Here is an 18,728-nt window from a genome sequence, read left to right as displayed (position 1 = left end):
TCATTTAAATTGTAAGCTCTTCAGTGCAGGGGCCATCTGCTACTTTCTATGCACAATACCTAGCACAATGGGTCCCTACACTGAGTTGCCCATAGGCACTACCATAATAAACATATTAAATACATTAGCTAGACCAAAGATCTGACCTACTATGGAATTTCTTATACTGCTAGAAGGGAGAACTGGTTAATAGTGCTGTATTAATATACTAGAGACCACAAATAAGAGCAGAGCTCAGTATTGCGCATATACAACACTGATTATGGCAGGTCTCTCAGATCCTTAACTTCCTTCTCTTTCACAGTGATGAATATCTCTGGGCATTTTCATATGATCATTGGATTTGTAGTTAAATCCTAACAAAACAATGACTGCATAATTCTGAAAGCCAATGAACTGAAAGGTCAACAATGGCCACTGAATTAACTTTCAGAGTTCATACTAGCCATTTAGAGCCCTCCACTAAGCTCATCCTTGTCCTCTCCTTCCCTGGAATCAGCAAATCTGGTCTGTGCATCAGGAGTGTTAACAGCTTTCCCCAATGGTAGGGAGCAATTGCCCCAAATGTTTGCACAGACAATGACCTAATTCAAACTGAGGTAAGAGCTTTTGTTTTTCCTCTAAACACAGTGCCACTGCCCCATCACATGAAGTGTCTGTCCCAAAGGACCACCTGCTGAACTGCAGACCCAGAGTTGGGACTAACAAATAAGGATTAGTGAACAATAAAAAGCCAGTGGGGAGGAACAGGTATCCTAAGGAGTTAGTACCACCTCCAGCAGGGATAACCCCATAAAACCTGTTCATGCTCATTAAAAGGAAACACTGATGCTACTTGCAAACTTTGTTTAGTATCTGACAGGCAACTGAAAGTGCTCATCTGTGTCTCTTCAGCTCAGTCAGCACTGCAGCTTACAAATCATGTTAAAGGGACAGTCAGTTTTTAAAAACAGCTCTGTTAAATAGTAAAGAGCAAATCAGCCTTTTAAATGTTTGTTTAAAGCATTATTTTCTGCACGTCTCAGCTGAGAGAAAATGAACACAACTGAGTCACATTTTAGTCTTTTTTTTTCTTCAGATTCTGTCATGGGCTAGCACAAGGCTGCAATGTTTAGGATGCAAATACTGCAGAGAAATGCTTTAACATACTGTAATTGTTCCACTGACATTTCAGGGCATTCCAAGTAATCATTTCTACTGAAATTAGGTTCCATTAAAAATACGTCCAAAAACTAAGTTTGGGGCTAAATATGAGCAGAGTCTTTACAAGACAAGATAGTTTGCTGCCCACACATTGTTAGTGAAGTGAGCCTGAAACCCATTTTTTGAGGCCAAGGGGAGGAGTGAGTTGGTTGAAGTGATTAGTCTCACAAGTCCTGTCTAGACTAGGAAAGTAAGGTGTGTTTAGCAGCTATGATCACGTTACAGCTGAAGAGCATTCAGTCACACGAGGTTCACGTAGTGTGCTGGAGAACCACTTTAGTTGGTCCTCTTAGGTGATTTAACAAAGTATAGCCTGTCAAGGTAGGTGCTCACAGAGCATCTGTTCCCAAACTGGGAGGCAGTCCTAGAATACAAATATGGGGTGAATGTAACCCATCCAGATTCACATGCAAGTATATTTGGCACCTCTCACCCGCCCAAGCATCCACAGCTGCATGCATTTGGCAATCCAAGCCACTTCCCACCCCCACCCTGCCACCTCACACAGCCATAGTTGCAAGCACTTGAATAACTGGGATCAGGACTAGATTCATAGATATTTAGGTCAGAAGGGACCATTATGATCATCTAGTCTGACCTCCTGCACAGCACAGGCCACAGAATTTCACCCACCACTCCTGCAAAAAACCTCCCACCTATGTCTGAGCTATTGAAGTCCTCAAATCATGGTTTAAAGACTTCAAGGAGCAGAGAATGTGCTACCACACATGACACTGATCTCTTTTGTAAAGCACTTTGAGATCTAAAGTCAATTGTTAGCTATTACTACTTGGTACAGGCCAATACAAGAGATCCTAAGGCCAACAGAAGCCAGAGAAATCATTCTGATGACCACCCCAACATCCCCCACTGCTAGAAAGCCAAGGGCTACTTGGCTTCCTTCCACTGGGGCTTATATTTTGATGCTAGCCTAGGTATGATCAATTTAGAAGCTGCAGATGGCTTAGAGTGGAAGACCCTGCCCACTCTTAATTCCCTATATCTATGATTGCTGTAGAACAGTGGTTCTCAACCAGGGGTCTGGGACCTATTGGGGGGGCCACAAGCAGGTTTCAGGGGCCTCCGCCAAGCAGGACCAGTGTAAGATTTTCTGGGCCCAGGGCAGAAAGGGACTGAAGCCTGGGGCCCTGATCCCCGCCACCTGAAGCGGAAGCCTGAGTAGCTTAGCTTTGCAGTGCCCCCTGTGGCATGTGGCCCTGGGCAGTTGCCCTGCTTGCTACCCCCTAACGCCAGCTCTGGCTTTTATATGCAGAAAACCAGTTATTGTGGCACAGGTGGGCCGTGGAGTTTTTGTTTCAGAGGCCTCAGAAAGAAAAAGATTGAGAACCCCTGCTGTAGAGGATGGGGATGTGTCCACTCTTCCATTTCTGTTGCTCCCCCCCCCCATCCCCACCCCCGCTGCAGTGCTTTGGGGTGCACTGATTTTGCCCTTTCCCCTGCTCCTAACTCCCAGCATAGCATTCTGAGTTACAATGGTCTAGCCAGTTTCACTGCTACTAAAAAACACGAAGTATAAAACATACTATACTTGTATGTTTTACTCTACTGCAAAGGACATTTTCCTAGAGAAAAGTCCGTCTCTCATCCCTGCCTTGAGTGCTTCCCCAAAACACAGACTACGATCCCTCCTACAGCATAATGGAGGTCAGTGGCAGAAACTGTGGTTGAGCACCTTCCCTTATTCTATGACTCCACACACTGTAAAGCATATCTGAACTAGTGCCTGGGGGGATACTGATTTCAGAGTAGCAGCCGTGTTAGTCTGTATTCCCAAAAAGAAAAGGAGTACTTGTGGCACCTTAGAGACGAACCAATTTATTTGAGCATAAGCTTTCATACTGCGGACATCAAACACGTCTAAGCAGGTTCACATTTCGAATGGAAGAGCTCTCACTTTGTGCTGGTGGGGACAGAGTTTCTCTCATACAAAGCGTCTGCAGATTTCACATGTGGATCTAGTCAGAGGTCAGGCCAAACCAGTACTTAAATGGGAGATCTCCAAGAACACCTAGGGTCAGTGGGAGGAGAGTTGGTGGAAAGCAGTATCGGCCATTCTATAGGAGGCATTTTCTTCTATGACAAAACAGCCATCATGGGAGATGCAGCCTTTCAGATTATAAGTATTGCAGTAGGGTCCAGAGGCCCCAATCAGCAATCAAGGCACCCATCGTGTTTGACTATGTACAAACACAAAGAGATAGTTTGAGACAAAGACCCTTTGCCTTGATGACTTGACAACATAAAAGACCCAGTGGCGGGCAGAATTTCCAGCTAAGGTAATGACACTTTATTGCTCTACATTCTAGTCAAACTGCTTTGACTAGATACAATGTTATTGCTCTTTATTTCCTAATTTAAACTTCATTACTGAACAGTTGTGGAACAATTTCAGTGGTGAGTGAAACAATCCCTAATTTCTCTCCCAAGGGTCTTGCAAGTCTTAATTCGTGTGTATATGGATAAGGCTTTAAGTTCCATTGAGTAACGAGAGGCTGAGATTTCTTATTCCTGTGATTCAAATATTCACCACCACCACCCACCCCCATGGTGTCCCTAGATTGCTGAAGGGATTAAAATATGGAGTCTTTCACACATTGGTTCTAATCCACCCCTCTAGTGCCAACTGCATATAGCTCCCACCAATGACTATTTGGCAACTGACAGTATATGAAAGGCAATGTTTATGTTTCCAGTGGCACATTTTTACGCTATTAAAACTGCCCACAATTACCATTCCATGCTCTTACTAACATCAGAGAAGACAAGGTTTGAGTAGGCCTTGAAGACTGAATTCCCCTTTCACTGCCATAAATCATTAGCCAGAACAGAAATTCTTTTTTATACCAATACTATTTAAAAGTCTGGTTGAATCCACCCAAACAGATCTGGGAAGCTGGGATTATTTTGCTCTTGTGCACTGAAACCAATGATGCTCCACTGACAGGAAAAGAATCTCCAGAACTAACAATACCTTGGCTCCATAACACAAGAGTAAGGGGCAGTAACTTTTCAAACTACAGAGCCATTTCTCTACAGGATAGACTGTAGAACTCACTATCAGAAGGGACCACAGAGACAAATACAACACTGGGTGGGCACAACATGATAACTAAACACCTTTGTGGTTCTGTGAACTCAGATAGTGATGCAAGGATGATAAAGTATCATGTTTCAGCCAGTAAGATGGTCATAGAGGAATCTTCCTCTTGTAAGCACTCTACAAGTGGCCAAGTGCAATATGGAAAGGGTTTTAATTTCCGTCTGAAGCATCAGATACTGGTTGCTGCTGAAGACATGATCCTCGACTAGTTGGACCAGTATTCTGATGCAGTATGACAAATCAGACTCTTCAAAATGGCCAGATGACTAACCGGAAATTCTTAACTCTTGTATTCACTACAATGTCCATCTGTACATGTCTGCATGAAAACGGAATTAAGTGGTGTCTTTGAGTGTGAAAAGTATTGGATTGACAGCCCCAGGAGAATGAATTTCTCAGTTCATTCTGCATAGGTAGAGCCTAAACATCTGCAGTTCATGCTTCCTACTCACACTACCATTCCTGCCAGCATAGCCTTGCAGGCACTAAGCGGGAAGTTCAGTCTCCACGGTGGTCAAATGCCTGACCCATAGACTTGACATCCAATTGGTGTCATGCTGCTCACTCAAATACATTCAGGCCTGGTCTACACCTAAAAACTAGAGGGACTTACCTACACCGCTCAGGGTTGTGAAAAATTGTGCGTCCTGTGCGCTGTAGTTATCTTGACCTACCCCCACCACTCAGAGCTGTGAAAAATTGTTTGCCCTGTGATGTAGTTAGGTCAACCTACTCACACTATAGACACAGCTAGATTAAAGAAGCGTTCTTCCATCGACCTAGGTACTGAATCCCGGAGACGTGGATTAACTACAGCAACGGAAAAACCCCTTTCATCAATGTAGGAAGCATTTACACTATGGTGCTCCAGCACTGTAACTGTGTCCCTGTAGCAGACACGCTCTTGGACTCCTCAGAATCAAAGCTTGCATTTAGAAGAGTTTCTAGCCTTCTTTGCAGCCATGATAACTTTACAGAAAAAAACAGAATGTAAACTGATGAAGTGCAGTCTTCTTGACTCTGCTACTGCCCAATGCATTACCTAGTACATGGGCTCTCAAACTTTTTTTGCTCGGACCCCCTTTGAAAATATATCAGGCTGTGATGACTGGCCCAAAAAAGTGACTCCCCCTCCCCTCCATACCACGCTACCTTTACTGCTGGGCAGCGCTGCCCTTAGAGCTGGGTGCATGGCCAGCAGCTGTTGCTCTCCGGCCACCCAGCTCTGAAGGGCTCAGACTGTCAGCTCCACACATGGCTCACAGCCAAAGCCCTGGCATGCAGGGGGCTGACACCTCATGAGCCCCTGAAGGGTCGCAACCTCCAGTTTGAGAACCCCTGGGCTAGGAGAATTACTTTTCCAGCCCATTCATCTCAACGAGATGTTAAATAGTTAATGCTGGTACTTCAGAGTTAACCCCAACAGATCTTCAACCACTGATCACTTTTAGCAGAGGAGATTAGGAAGGGGGTGGCAGTGAAGTCCAAATAAAGTGGTTGCATGGTAAATTCAAAGTCACTACAGAGAAGAAAGCAGCAGACATTTACAAAACGTTAATAAATTAAACGTCATAACCCCCATGTGACAGATCTCCCTATGAGACAAAGGGTTTGCCAGTGCAGATATACCAGTAGAGCTATACAAGCCACCCCCTCCAGTGGAGAAAGCTCATGCTGGCAAAATATCTCTTTGTTTACATCAGTTAACGCTATCAGAATAAGCCATTTTGATGGCATAGCTGCATCTACACTAGGGTTTTTACTCACCTAGCTATGTTGGTTGTGGGTGTGATTTTTCTGGCAAAACTTTCACTGAGGTTTCTGCCACACTTACTTACCCAAGGCCACAGGAAGACCTACAAAACCAGATAGAGAACCAAGCTATGACTCTGTCCTCTGCTCTAATCCCCAGCCATGCTCCTTCTCCTGTGGTCTGAACTTACTTCAACACTGCTGTTTATTCAGTTCATATTGGCGCTAAACCATCAACACTTCAACTATAGGTAAAAGAACCCCAAGTTCTTGGTAATTTTAAGTTTGATGACTACAGCCATTTTTAACAGGCATGGCTGGCAAACAATGACTTAACTATACAACCTGTAGGAGTTACTTCAGAGTTTCCCATAGAAGCCATAAGGGGCTGGAAGTATGAAGAATGTGTCTTTCACTAAGATGTTTTCTGCACCAGATGTTTAGCCTGAAGATTATATCCACAAAATTTAAGATGCAACCAACACTATCCCCTGCCATACACAGTTCTCAAACTAGAGCTTTATCATTAAGTCAAGATGAAACATGGCCCTACTAACTTCTCCTTCCTCTAAGGAACAAATTCTTTAGTGGGAGTGAAACCAATTACCCTACAGATTACAATTACTACCTCACCCTTACAAGGTGAGCACTAGTTACAACTCTCCAGCTTGCTCTCCGCAGGCTCTTAAGGCACAGAAGTAGCGACTGACTAGATGACAAGGAAAGCGACCTCTCTGGGAAACCTAATCCTAGAGATCAGTGCACCACTTCACTAGACTTCATGCCAACTGATTTTATTTTGAAGAGTTAAAGGATAAAGATTTAATTGCAGCAGTCAAAAGCCTGAGGGTTAGGGCAAAGAGACCAAGCTGACCATGCAGCTTAGCACAACTTCTCCAAGAAATGGGAATGAAAGAACACCAGCTTTTCTTCTTTTCTCTTAATGGGAACTCTGTCCCAGACACAGACACCATTAATAAAATCTCAGACTCTCTAAGGGAAGGTCTAAACTTAAAATGCTGCAGTAGTGCAGACGCATTGCTGCAGCTGTGCTGCTGTGGCACTACAGAGAAGATGCTACCGACACCAATGGAAGGGATTCTCCTGTCAGTGTAGGTACTCCACCTGTACAGGAGGTGGGAGCTATGCTGATGGGAGAATTCTCCCATGAATTTAGCATTCTCTATATTGGGAGTTAGGTCAATTTATCTGTCGCTCAGGGGTGAAGGGTTTTCACACCTCTGAGCTATGTAGTTATAGTGACCTACTTTCCTAGTGTAGATCTGGCCTCTGGAGTGCGAATACTAAAATAAGACAGACACACACAACCAGTTCAAACTAACTTCAGCGTAAAGCCGATTTCCTTCGGGCTGGTCTACACTGAAAAAGTACATCGGCATAGCTATGTCTTCAGGGCTGTAGCTATGCCAACCTAAGCCCGGTGTAGACAGTGCTAAATTGACAGAAGAATTCTTCTGTCGACTCACGGAGGTGGATAACTAAGTGACAGCAGAAGCGCCTCCTGTTGTTGTACAGTGTCTACAATGAAGCTCTATAGTGGTGCTACTGTAGTGTTTTAAATGTTGACAGTCTCAGGTTAAAAAGTATACTCAAGTCAGATCTGGGCCAATGTAATGCCAACAGAAAGCCACCCCAGTTTAAGCTACACAGTATCCCAACTCCTCCTCTCCCCATCTGCCCCAAATACTAAGAGATGCCTGTTTTGTCACAAGTAACAACTATACCAGTTTCTTATGTCTGAAAGCATATTCTTTGACCTGTGACTTTTCCATTTTTGAAGCTTAAACAGTCATAGAATCATAGAATATTAGGGTTGGAACCTCAGGAGGTCATCTAGTCCAACCCGCTGCTCAAAGCGGGACCAGCACCATCCCAGCCAGGGCTTTGTCAAGCCAGGCCTTAAAAACCTCTAAGGATGGAGATTCCACCACCTCCCTAGGGAACCCATTCTAGTGCTTCACCACGCTCCTAGTGAAATAGTGATTTGAAATATCCAACCTAGACCTAATATCTGCAACCTGAGACCATTGCTCCTTGTTCTGTCATCTGCTACCACTGAGAACAGCAGAGCTCCATCCTCTTTGAAACCCCCCCTTCAGGTAGTTGAAGGCTGCTATCAAATCCCCCCTCACTCTTCTCTTCTGCAGACTAAATAACCCCAGTTCCCTCAGCCTCTCTGCAGAAGTCATGTGCCCCAGCCCCCTAATCATTTTCGTTGCCCTCCACTGGACTCTCTCCAATTTGTCCACATCCCTTCTGTAGTGAAGAGACCAAAACTGGACACAGTACTCCAGGTGCGGCCTCACGAGTGCTGAATAGAGGGGAATGATCACTTGCCTCGATCTGCTGGCAATGCTCCTACTTATACAGCCCAATATGCTGTTGGCCTTCTTGGCAACATGGGCACACTGCTGACTCATATCCAGCTTCTCGTCCACTGTTATCCCCAGGTCCTTTTCTGAAGAACTGCTGCTTAGCCAGTCAGTCCCCAGCCTGTAGCAGTGCATGGGATTCTTCCTTCCTAAGTGCAGAACTCTGCACTTGTCCTTATTGAACTTCATCAGATCTCTGTGGCCCAATCCTCCAATTTGTCTAGGTCACTCTGGACCCTATCCCTACCCTCCAGCATATCTACCTCTCCCGTAGCTTAGTGTCATCTGCGAACTTGCTGAGGGTACAATTCATCCCATCATCCAGATCATTAATAAAGATGCTGAACAAAACCAGCCCCAGGACTGACCCCTGGGGAACTGATACTGGCTGCCAACTAGACAGAGCCATTGATCACTACCCGTTGAGCCCGACAATCTAGCCAGCTTTCTAACCACCTTACAGTCCATTCATCCAACCCATATTTTTTTAACTTGCTGGCAAGAATACTGTGGGAGACCGTATCAAAAGCTTTGCTAAAGTCAGGATATATCCACCACTTTCCCCATATCCACAGAGCCAGTTATCTCATCATAGAAGGCAATGAGGTTGGTCAGGCATGACTTGCCCTTGGTGAATCCATGTTGACTGTTCCTGATCACATTCCTCTCCTCCCAGTGCTTCAAAATGGATTCCTTGAGGACCTGCTCCATGATTTTGCTGGGGACTGAAGTGAGGCTAACTGGGCTGTTGTTCCCCGGGTTCTCTTTCTTCCCTTTTTAAAATATGGGCACTATATTTGCCTTTTTCCAATCGTCCGGGCCATGTATTGGGCTGGTAACAACCACGGTTATAACGTTTCCCCACAATAAGACACACTTGTATGATGTGAATTGGAGGCATTAAATGATCTGATTGACTGCCCACCTAAGTGGTTATATGTTTCAGTGGATAAGCTGGAGATGCTAGTCTCATTGCTACATGGGGTGGTAATGAGCCTGCTCCCACTATAAAGCCAGGGTGTTTTTTGTGGGTTGAAAGGCAAATAAAGAGACTAACAGTGAGAGTTTGATGGGTAAAAAGTGAATACTGACCAATCTTTGGCTGTAACGGATCCTCTCTTCCTCAGGCTCCATCTCTGACTCTTCTGAAGAGAGTGAGAAGGACACTCCGGGGCTACTGTCTTCCTCCTCTTCCTCCTTAGTAACCAAAATGAAATAGTGAAAGATTGCACACAGTTATTAGAAACTCTCCTTTAAGCCTTCATTTCTTCATTCGTGACTGTAACATTGCGCAATACAATGTACAGAGGCCACAGAACAGCAATGGGCTAGCTCCTGAAAAGAGTTACAAAGGGATCTCACTGAACTGGGTGACTGGGCAACAAAATGGGAAGTGAAATTCAATGCTGATAAGTGCAAAGTAATGAACGTTGGAAAACAATCCCAACTATACATGCAAAATGACGGGGTATAAATTAGCTGTTACTACTTTAGAAAGATCTTGGAGTCATCATGGATAGTTCTCTGAAAACACTCACTCAATATGCAGCAGCAATAAAAAAAAAGTTAATATATTAGGAACTATTACGAAAGGGATATATAATAAAACAGATGATATCATGCCACTATATAATTCCATGGTATGCCCACACTTTAAATACTGCACGCAGTTCTGGTCACTGCATCTCAAAAAACTGTATTAGAACTGGAAAAAAAGTACAAAGAAGTGCAACAACAATTATTAGGTGTATGGAACAGCTTCCATAAAAGGAGACATTAAAAGACTAGCACAGCTCATCTTAGAAAAGAGACGACAAAGTGGGGATATATTCATGGTCTATAAAATCATGGTGTGGAGAAAGCTAATATTTACTCCTTCATAAAACAAAAACTAGGGGTCACCTGATGAAATAGGCAGCAGGTTCAAAACAAAAGGAAGTATTTCTTCTCACAACACACGGTCAACCTATGGAACTCATTGCAAGGGGATGTTGTGAAGGAAAGTAGTATAATTGGGCTCAGAAAAGAATTAGAAAAGTTCATGGAGGCTAGGTCCATTGATGGCTATTAGTCAAGATGGCCAGGGACGCAACCCCGTACTCCGAGTATCCATAAACCTCCAGCTTCCAGAAGCTGGAACTGGATGACAGAGGATGGATCACTTGAAATTTGCTCTGCTCTGTTCATTCCTTCTGAAGCAGCTGGCACTGGCCACTGTCATTTAGAAGGATAAATGGACCATTGGTCTGACCCAGCGTGGCCATTCTTATGTACTCCTTTCTCCATTAACTCCTTGGGGTTCTAGCTTGGCTCCAGGTGACTAGTAATCTGGAGTCATTACCATTTTCTGGTCTACGTGAAGTGAGTTCGTATTCTCAGTTCAGGGAGATGCCTCCACATTAGAGTCATCAGTAAGCCATTCCACTTTGGGATTCAGAACCATGCTGGCTTCAAATGTATACTTAAACATACAGTGGCAGCAGGGTTGTAGCACGGTTTTCTTAGAGACTCAGATGTCTCTCTCCGAGAAGCATGTCTCCTAAATCATGCTGTAGACTCCTCCTCTTGATAGTTTGTAATGTGGTTCTCTGCAGCTCCCCCACTACCCTTCAACAACAACAAATCCACATGGATGTTTGTCAGGGAAAATCCGCAGAAACTCTTCTAACAGTAGTTCAACATACTTGCAGGTAGCATGACTAGAGTGACCAGATGTCCTGATTTTATAGGGAGAGTCCCAATTTTGGAGGCTTTTTCTTATATAGGCACCTATTACCCCCTACCCACTGTCCTGATTTTTTACACTTGCTATCTAGTCACCATAAGTGTGACCAGTGTGGACAGATTCGACAGCTCAGAATTTGCCCCACTGTAGCGCTATTATCACATGGAGGTGCTCTGATATAATATTGTTTGATCTTTTCTACGTGGACAAGATAATGCTGTATTATAACTAAATTAAAGAGCCCAATCTTTATGGCCTTGTCTTTCCTAGGCTGTTTGGGGAAATCTCCCATGGTTGGTAGCAATAGGAGTGATAGCATAAAAAGAGCTCAAGCAGCAACTGGTGTTTTCACCATCAAGTCATATCTACCCATTATGAGCAAGATCAGACAACACGATGGTTAAAGTGCCAGTGCCCTGTTTATATTAACACTTCCGCCACTGCTACCACCAGTGACTTAAAGTTTATTATAGACCAGGAGTTCTCACACTTCCTTGCACCACGACCCCCTTCTGACAAAGATTACTACATGACACCAGAAGAGAGGACCGAAGCCTAAGCCCGCCCAAGCCCCACCACCCAGGATGGGCCAAAGCCCGAGCTCTACCAGCCCGGGCAGGGGGGCCAAAGCTGAAGCCCAGGGGTCCTGTAACCTGAGCCCTGCTACCCAGGGCAGAAGCCCTCGGACCTTCACTTCAGCCCTGGGCAACGGGGCTCAAACTCTGGCTTCGGCCCAACAAGTCTAAGGCAGCATTGGCGACCCCATTAAAATGGGGTTGCAACCCACTTTGGGGTCCCAACCCACAGTCTGAGAACCGCTGTTATGGACAGTTTACATGGCTTGAGTATGGTCTAGCAACAGTCAAACAGTTTTTTCTTATGTGCACAGACAAGCTATGGTATAATAACGAGGGCACTAGTACATCATAACAGTGCCACAACACATGGTAAATTACATAGCGTAGTTGTGGTATAACAGGCCCCCAACCCTAGCAGTCTCATCAGAGAAGGCCGATTCAGATATTGGCCTACAGAATTAACTCTCCACCCCTCATCCTTAGAAGTGATCTTAGGCCTGGGCAGAGAGGCAGCTGGTTGCGACAGTGCAAGGAGATAGCATGGCTACTGCCTTGGTTTGGCTGTGCTGGGAACACATTCAGGATGTCAATCTCTGTGGAACTGTCAATCCAGCATCCTTCAGTAACACAGAACTCACTTTAAATTGCACATCTTATTAAAACAAAAGTTTCACAGATACCAGATAACTTGTCAATAACAAGAAGTCTTAACCTACTCTCCCTCTTCAGGAGTCAGGGAAAAACTCCTTACAAAGTTTTGTATTTAAGAGTAGTAAAAGACAAGACGGAAAGAAATCCCATCAACTCTTTCTCCCTGCCTCAGGGATAAAACCAACCTCTTCCCCACCCCCACCCAGTGCCCCGCTCTCTTTCTTCAAAAATGTTTTTTAAAACCATGAAACAAATGAGAACAGTGCAATATAATAAAGAGATTAAACAATCCCCACATACAAATCCCAGCTCATCTCTGAGGAGAAAGGCAAAGAAGAGATAATGCCAGTGACTGGCTGCTCCTAAGAAGCCAGAATAAAATGCGTGGTTCACTGAGTTACATAAAGTTAGAGGGGTCGAGGAGGAGGGAGACCCTGGGCACTGGAGAGGTCACTAGACTCATCACTGTTGGCAAAAACAGGGGGATATGAAGAAAATCAAGTCTCTCACCAGGTCTCTTCTTCTCCTTTGTCCTTTTCTAGGGATGAAAAAAGATTCAGAAAAATAAAGAGAGGAGAAATTAAATCCCACGCATGGCTGTCTTCATCTTGGGTGCTCAGAGGATCCTAGTATCCAGAAGGGATGGCAAGTCCCAGGAAAACAGCTCTGCTCGTAGAAGGGGGCCAGGACGGTCTCGGGGTGCCTGCAACACTCACCCTTCTCAGCATGGCTGGGAGCAGCCACACAGACATCCCCCCGTAAATAAACCCTCACACACCCAGTGAACAGACTCTCAGCCAGTTACAGGCAATGCCCCTAAGGGGAAAGTCACCCCACCCCCAAATCAACTCACCCCAGCCCCCCCACCTCCAAAATCACCCCACCTCAAATCTCCACCCACCCCCTAACTCACCCCAGCCCACGACCCCAAACCCCCTGCCCCACCCCCAGTCACCCCACCTCCAATCTCCACCCACGCCACCCTCTAACTCACCCCACACGCATCTCAAATCTCCTGCCCCACCCCCTCAATCACTCCACCTCAAATCTCCCCCTCTAAACTCACCCCAAGGGAGTTCGCACTTGGGGTGCCCTAGGGCTATGAGGGAATCACTCTGGGGGGTGTCCCTCCCCTAACTCGCCCCCAATCCCATCTCCTTACCCCTAACTCGCCCCCCAGCCGCCGCCTCCCCCCCCCCGACCCGGCACCCCAAGGCCAAGAGTCTCCAGCCCCCCGCTCTCACCCCAGCGCCCCACTGCCCTGCCCGGCTCTGTCTCAGCGCCAGCGGGCTCGGCACCCTGCTGCCATCCCCACCCCCCGCCCGGACTCGCTTCCCCTCCTCACACAGGAGCAGCCGCCGCCATTTTGAACCCGTCAGACTCTCACATACACACACACACAGGATCGGCCCGGCCGCCACACTGCGCCTGCGCGGCCGCGACCTCCTCCCAAGCGGCTTCCTCCCTCCCGTTCCAAGCAGGCTCCACTGGCCGCGCACGCGCAGCGACCTCCCTACCCCGCCACCCAGAGAGCGACGGGCATTCCCATGTGGCGCACGCGCACGAACCTCACGTCCTCTTGTCGAGAACGCCGGCGCAGGCGCTTTGGCTCAACCTCCCAACCATCCTTTGGCGCATGCGCAAAAGCCGCGCCACGAGTCCAACTGCGGTCTGCTCAAATAAATTGGTTAGTCGCTAAGGTGCCACAAGTACTCCTTGTCTTTTCGCGAATACAGACTGACACCGGTCTTCGGCCTATCAGCTTAATCCATCCTGGAACCCGTTCGCATGCGTAGTAGCAAACTCCAAAAGGCTCAGAAAATTCACAGCGGGTGACAGCAGAGGGAGTTTTCAGAGTAACAGCCGGAGTTAGTCTGTATTTGCAGAAAGAAAAGGAGTACTTGTGGCACCTTAGAGACTAACCAATTTATTTGAGCATGAGGGAGTGTGGACTAGAGCTAGGGGCTCCCCCAGTGTGATCCCCACGCCTCCGCACACAGACCAGGGGCACCTGCGGTGTGACGCCCTACGGAGCCTTGGGGCTTCCCTAGTGTTACTCTCCACGCCTTCCCACAGTTCTGGGGCACCCCCAGAGTGACCCCCCACAGTCATGGGGCTCCCCCAGTGTAACCCCACCCCTCCCCACATAGCTATGGGACTCCCCCAGTGTGGCTCCATTGCTCCCCACATAGCCATGTGACCCCCCCAAACACCTCCCCACACAACTTGGGTGCTCCCCAGTGTGACCTACACAGCCCTGGGGACATCAGATGAAATGAGCTGTAGCTCACGAAAGCTTATGCTCAAATAAATTTGTGTCTCTAAGGTGCCACAAGTCCTCCTTTTTGCGAGTACAGACTAACATGGCTGCTACTCTATAACCCTTCAGTCACCTATTTGTACAGATCTCTGAGGGTAAATGGGGTATACCCATCCCAAAGACCCATTCCCACAGAACTGTAGGTGGCTCTGAGACCCCTCGCTACAAAGGCCTGGGGACATACAGCATATCACCTCCAAGACCCCTCCCCACACAGACCTGGGGTGCTCACAGTATAATCTGTGCAGATACCCGCTCTCTGTACAGTTGTGGAGGCACACACAGTAGAATGCCTCTGAGACCCTTCTCCCTAGAGCTCTGGGGATAAACACAGTATCTCTCCACCAGATGCTGGCATGGAGGTCATGCTGTATCATCCCCTCTGCCCTCTCAGGTGTCTCCAACCCCACACCCTGAAGGCACCCATGTAGGAATAGTTTCTCCATCCCACTCCTTGCCTAGGGCTGGTTGGAGCTGGGACAGGAAACCAGTACGTCTCCCAATCTGCTTTCTTGTTAATCAGAATCTCACCTCTCATGAAAAAATAACAGAACTAGAGTTTCTAGCTGTTGCAAATAAACCTTGAAAACATGACCATGTGTAACTGGTGCAGAGAGGCCATGAGCAGAGCATTGATCTGGGGCTTGAGTTTTATTCCCAGCTCTGTCACTGGCCTGCTGGATGACCTTGGGCAAATTGTGCTGTTTCTCTGGGCCTCAGTTTCCCCATCTGTGAAAGGGGGATGATGCTGACCTCCTTTGTAAAGTGCTTTGAGATCTATGGATGAAAAGTGCTATAAAAGAGCAGGTATCCTGAAGATGTCTTTAAGATAACAGAGCAACTGCTCTGCTTTAGCTAAAGCTGAGACTCGCTGTTTAACAGATGATTTTTCAAAGTGTGCTAAAATCCACATGCTTGCTCAGATTGTCTTGAAAATGCCCGAGCCTCATAGGGCTCCAGGGTAGGCTAAGTGAGCCAAATTTGGGGTTGTTATACAAAGATACAGTGCCCCTGAAATTCAAAGCCCCTAAATTTTGTGCCATTGATATTTTCCAGCCCTTGTAACATTTTGTTTGCACCTAGGTCAAGCTGTATCAGGGAACTGACTTGGAAGGAAGAAGCAGGTGGTTGAGTCCCCAAGCCGCCTGGATTCCCTGATGGCTATGCAGACCCCAAGCCAAGGAGTCTGCTAGGGATGTGGAACCAAATGTCAGAGCCCCCTTCTGTGTGGAAGGGTGTAAATCTGCATCAAGAGGTGGACAGATCCTGGGGCGCTCCACAGGCTTCAGTGTTGGAGATTAGAAGGCGAGAATTGAGCTTGTGCCAGGCGGGTGAGGCAGGCTGGACTGTGTATTTCTTATTGCCAGTGTGGCTCCCGGCCTGGCATGGTGGCTTTTGTAGATTGTTTTCTAAGGCACTTATTTCTCCCCATTCATCATACGTGGAGCCTAGGCACCCCACTTGGGCTTTGTGGATCACAGCGTTGTTCCTGTGATTTTCTAAGTGTCTGTCCACACTTAAAAGTTAGGTTGACATAACTACAGTGCTCAGGGGTGTGAAAAATCTGCACCCCTAAGTACTGTCGCTATGCCAACCTCATCCCCAATGTATACACAATTACTGGACAGAAGAATGTTTCCAGCCTCCTAGCTCCTGTCTCCTAGGGAGGTGGAATTCCTACAGGGTTGGAAAAACCCCTTCTGTCGATGTAGAAAGTGTCTACACTATGGCGCTACAGCATCCATAGTGTAGACATGACCTGAGTCCCTTTGTGAATCTGGGCCTATGCTCCCAACTTACATTAATTTCAACAGAAGGTAGGACCCTAAATGCCTTTGATGATCTGGGCCTGACCATTTTTAGCCTGGAACAAAAGGGTGGAGAGTGTTCACACTAGCAGCTACAAATGGGCTCAGTACCTTTAGTTAATTGGCAATTAAGGTACAAAAATCCAGTGAAAACAAACCCATATGAAAAGCAATAGGAGTGGTTCTTCCTATCTATGGATTGTGGGAACTGCATTGCTGGATATTTCTGCTCTACTTCTCTCCTGGCCTGCAAGGATAGTGAATCCCCCTCTGCTGCCTTTATGAATGGCAAGAATGGGGGTACCTGGGGTCTGGCAGCAATGACAACTTCCTGTCCGAACACACTGATAACAGTGAAATATTTCCCACTTCCAAACTGCAAACTTGTTCTGAGCTCCATCCTGCCAAACCATAGCATTGTATCTACCTGCATTCATACAGTCATGGAGTTTAGTGCCAGAAGGGACCATTAGGTTATCGGCAAAACACAAGTCCCTAAATCTTCCTTCCAGTCTGCAGCTGTTGCCCTTTCACTGTATCTTGTAGCTCCTCCTGATGAGTTTTCTCCTCTTTAGATGCAGTTTTCTCTATCAGTCTGTTTGGGAACAACTGGTTTCCATTCTGATTGGGGAGGACAGGGCTATCCACTATGATGCACCAAGTTATTATTAATGAGCAATGTCTGTTTAATCTTCAAACTGTGCGACTGGAAGTCAGGACTCCTGGGTTTGTTGTTTTATTTTTACAAGCTCTGGGTGGGGCGTAAGATCTAGTTGGGTTAGAGCACAAGGGGCTGGAGACTGGTCTTCTGGGTTCTAGCCCTGGCTCTGGGAGGGGAGGGGAGTTTAGTGGTCAGAGCAATGGGGCCTAGATGTCAGTCAGGGCTCTGTGCAGTGCTTGGAACAATGGGCCCAGATGTCAGTCAGGGGTCTGTGCAGTGCCTGGCACAATGGGCCCAGATCTTGGTCGGGAGCCTTTAGGCACTACTGTAGTTACATATAATAACACTGCTCTAGAAGAAGGAAGCAAGTACAGTCACAGCGTGTAGGTAGCAATGATCCCTTTTTCCTCCCTCAACCTGTTCCCTATGGGTATTGGAGTCAGGGCTAGTTACAGCCAGGTTTGACTGCTTTCCTGCTGCTGTCCCTGCAGAGCCAGCACAGCGACAGGAGAGAGAGCTGGATTGCTGTCTGCCTTGAGCACTGCTAGCAGAACCATGAACCTGCTTGCTGCCCACTGCAAACTCTTCATTCTGGCTGCTGCTTGAGAGGGAAGGAGCCTCCTGGACCTCAGGTGGTGACTGTAGGGCTGGTAGGTGGTTAGGGAAAGCAGCTTCATTTTGCTTCTAAATTTGGCATGTAGTTTGTCTCTGAGCTAGTGAGCTGCGATAAATGAAGCCCACGAAGCCACGATGTCCCCAATTCTCCTCTGAGCACTAAAATGGGAGGGAAGGGGGCAGTTCGGGCCATGGGAAGCAGAGAATAGCTGGAATATAGGAGCTCCCCTGGGCTGAGATGCTAGAGGTAAACAAGGGGATCAGTATCAAGACCTTGTGCTGGCTCTGTGCTGCTCAGGGAGGCCCTCTGCCAGTGGGTTATTCCCTGGGGGCTGTCTCCACCCACTTTCACCACGTCCCGGCCGTACAGGGGCTGGATCACAACAGAGAATAGGGCTATAGAGCAGAACAGCACTTTAAGGCTAGATCTCGGGGGCGGGAGGGTGGGTGGCAAGAGCCCTGAGAGCCAACTCCCAGCCACATGAAGCTCTTGCTGCCAGCTGCCCCGGAATGTTCTCTGGGGCCGTTGTTCCATCGCCCAGGGTGATTGACTCCCCACAGCATCCTGCTGCCCATGGGAGCAGCAGCTGTGAGGGGTAGAACATCCATCACCCTGCTGAACGTGCAGCATATCTCCTGCTCCTACTCTGTGGGGAGAATCTCTATGGCCAGTGGTTGGATCATCTGCTAAGCGCAAGATTGATCCAGCCACCATGAGCTCTGTGAGGCATCAGGAAAGAGCTCCCTGCGAGCCACAGAGGAGTTCTGAGGGGGGCCAGACCCAGGGCACATCCTGCACGTCCAGGATGCCCAGGACCCAGGCTCTGTGTGGGAATGGCAGAGGGTGAGGCAGCCTATGCATCAGGGATATGGGCAGCACAAAGTCACCTCATCCCAGCCC

General features: G+C 47.2%; 1 protein-coding gene across 1 annotated transcript in view; it reads right to left on the bottom strand.

The window, feature by feature from the left end:
- Positions 1-13,850, bottom strand: part of KDM2A (lysine demethylase 2A) — an 83,951-nt gene extending 70,101 nt beyond the window's left edge. Inside the window, exons 1-3 of the mRNA XM_077820814.1 lie at positions 13,769-13,850; positions 12,934-12,961; positions 9,562-9,666 (exon numbers count right to left, since the gene is read on the bottom strand). Of these exons, the coding sequence (XP_077676940.1) occupies positions 9,562-9,666; positions 12,934-12,961; positions 13,769-13,788 (153 nt within the window). The 5' untranslated portion in view covers positions 13,789-13,850. The remainder of the gene's footprint in view (positions 1-9,561; positions 9,667-12,933; positions 12,962-13,768) is intronic.
- Positions 13,851-18,728: the final 4,878 nt, after the last annotated feature.

Source organism: Eretmochelys imbricata, chromosome 6 (genome assembly GCF_965152235.1).
Source record: "Eretmochelys imbricata isolate rEreImb1 chromosome 6, rEreImb1.hap1, whole genome shotgun sequence".
Taxonomy (NCBI): Eukaryota; Metazoa; Chordata; order Testudines; family Cheloniidae; genus Eretmochelys; species Eretmochelys imbricata.
The sequence above is the reverse complement of the archived record's forward strand: the minus strand, read 5'-3'. Positions and strand labels throughout refer to the sequence as shown.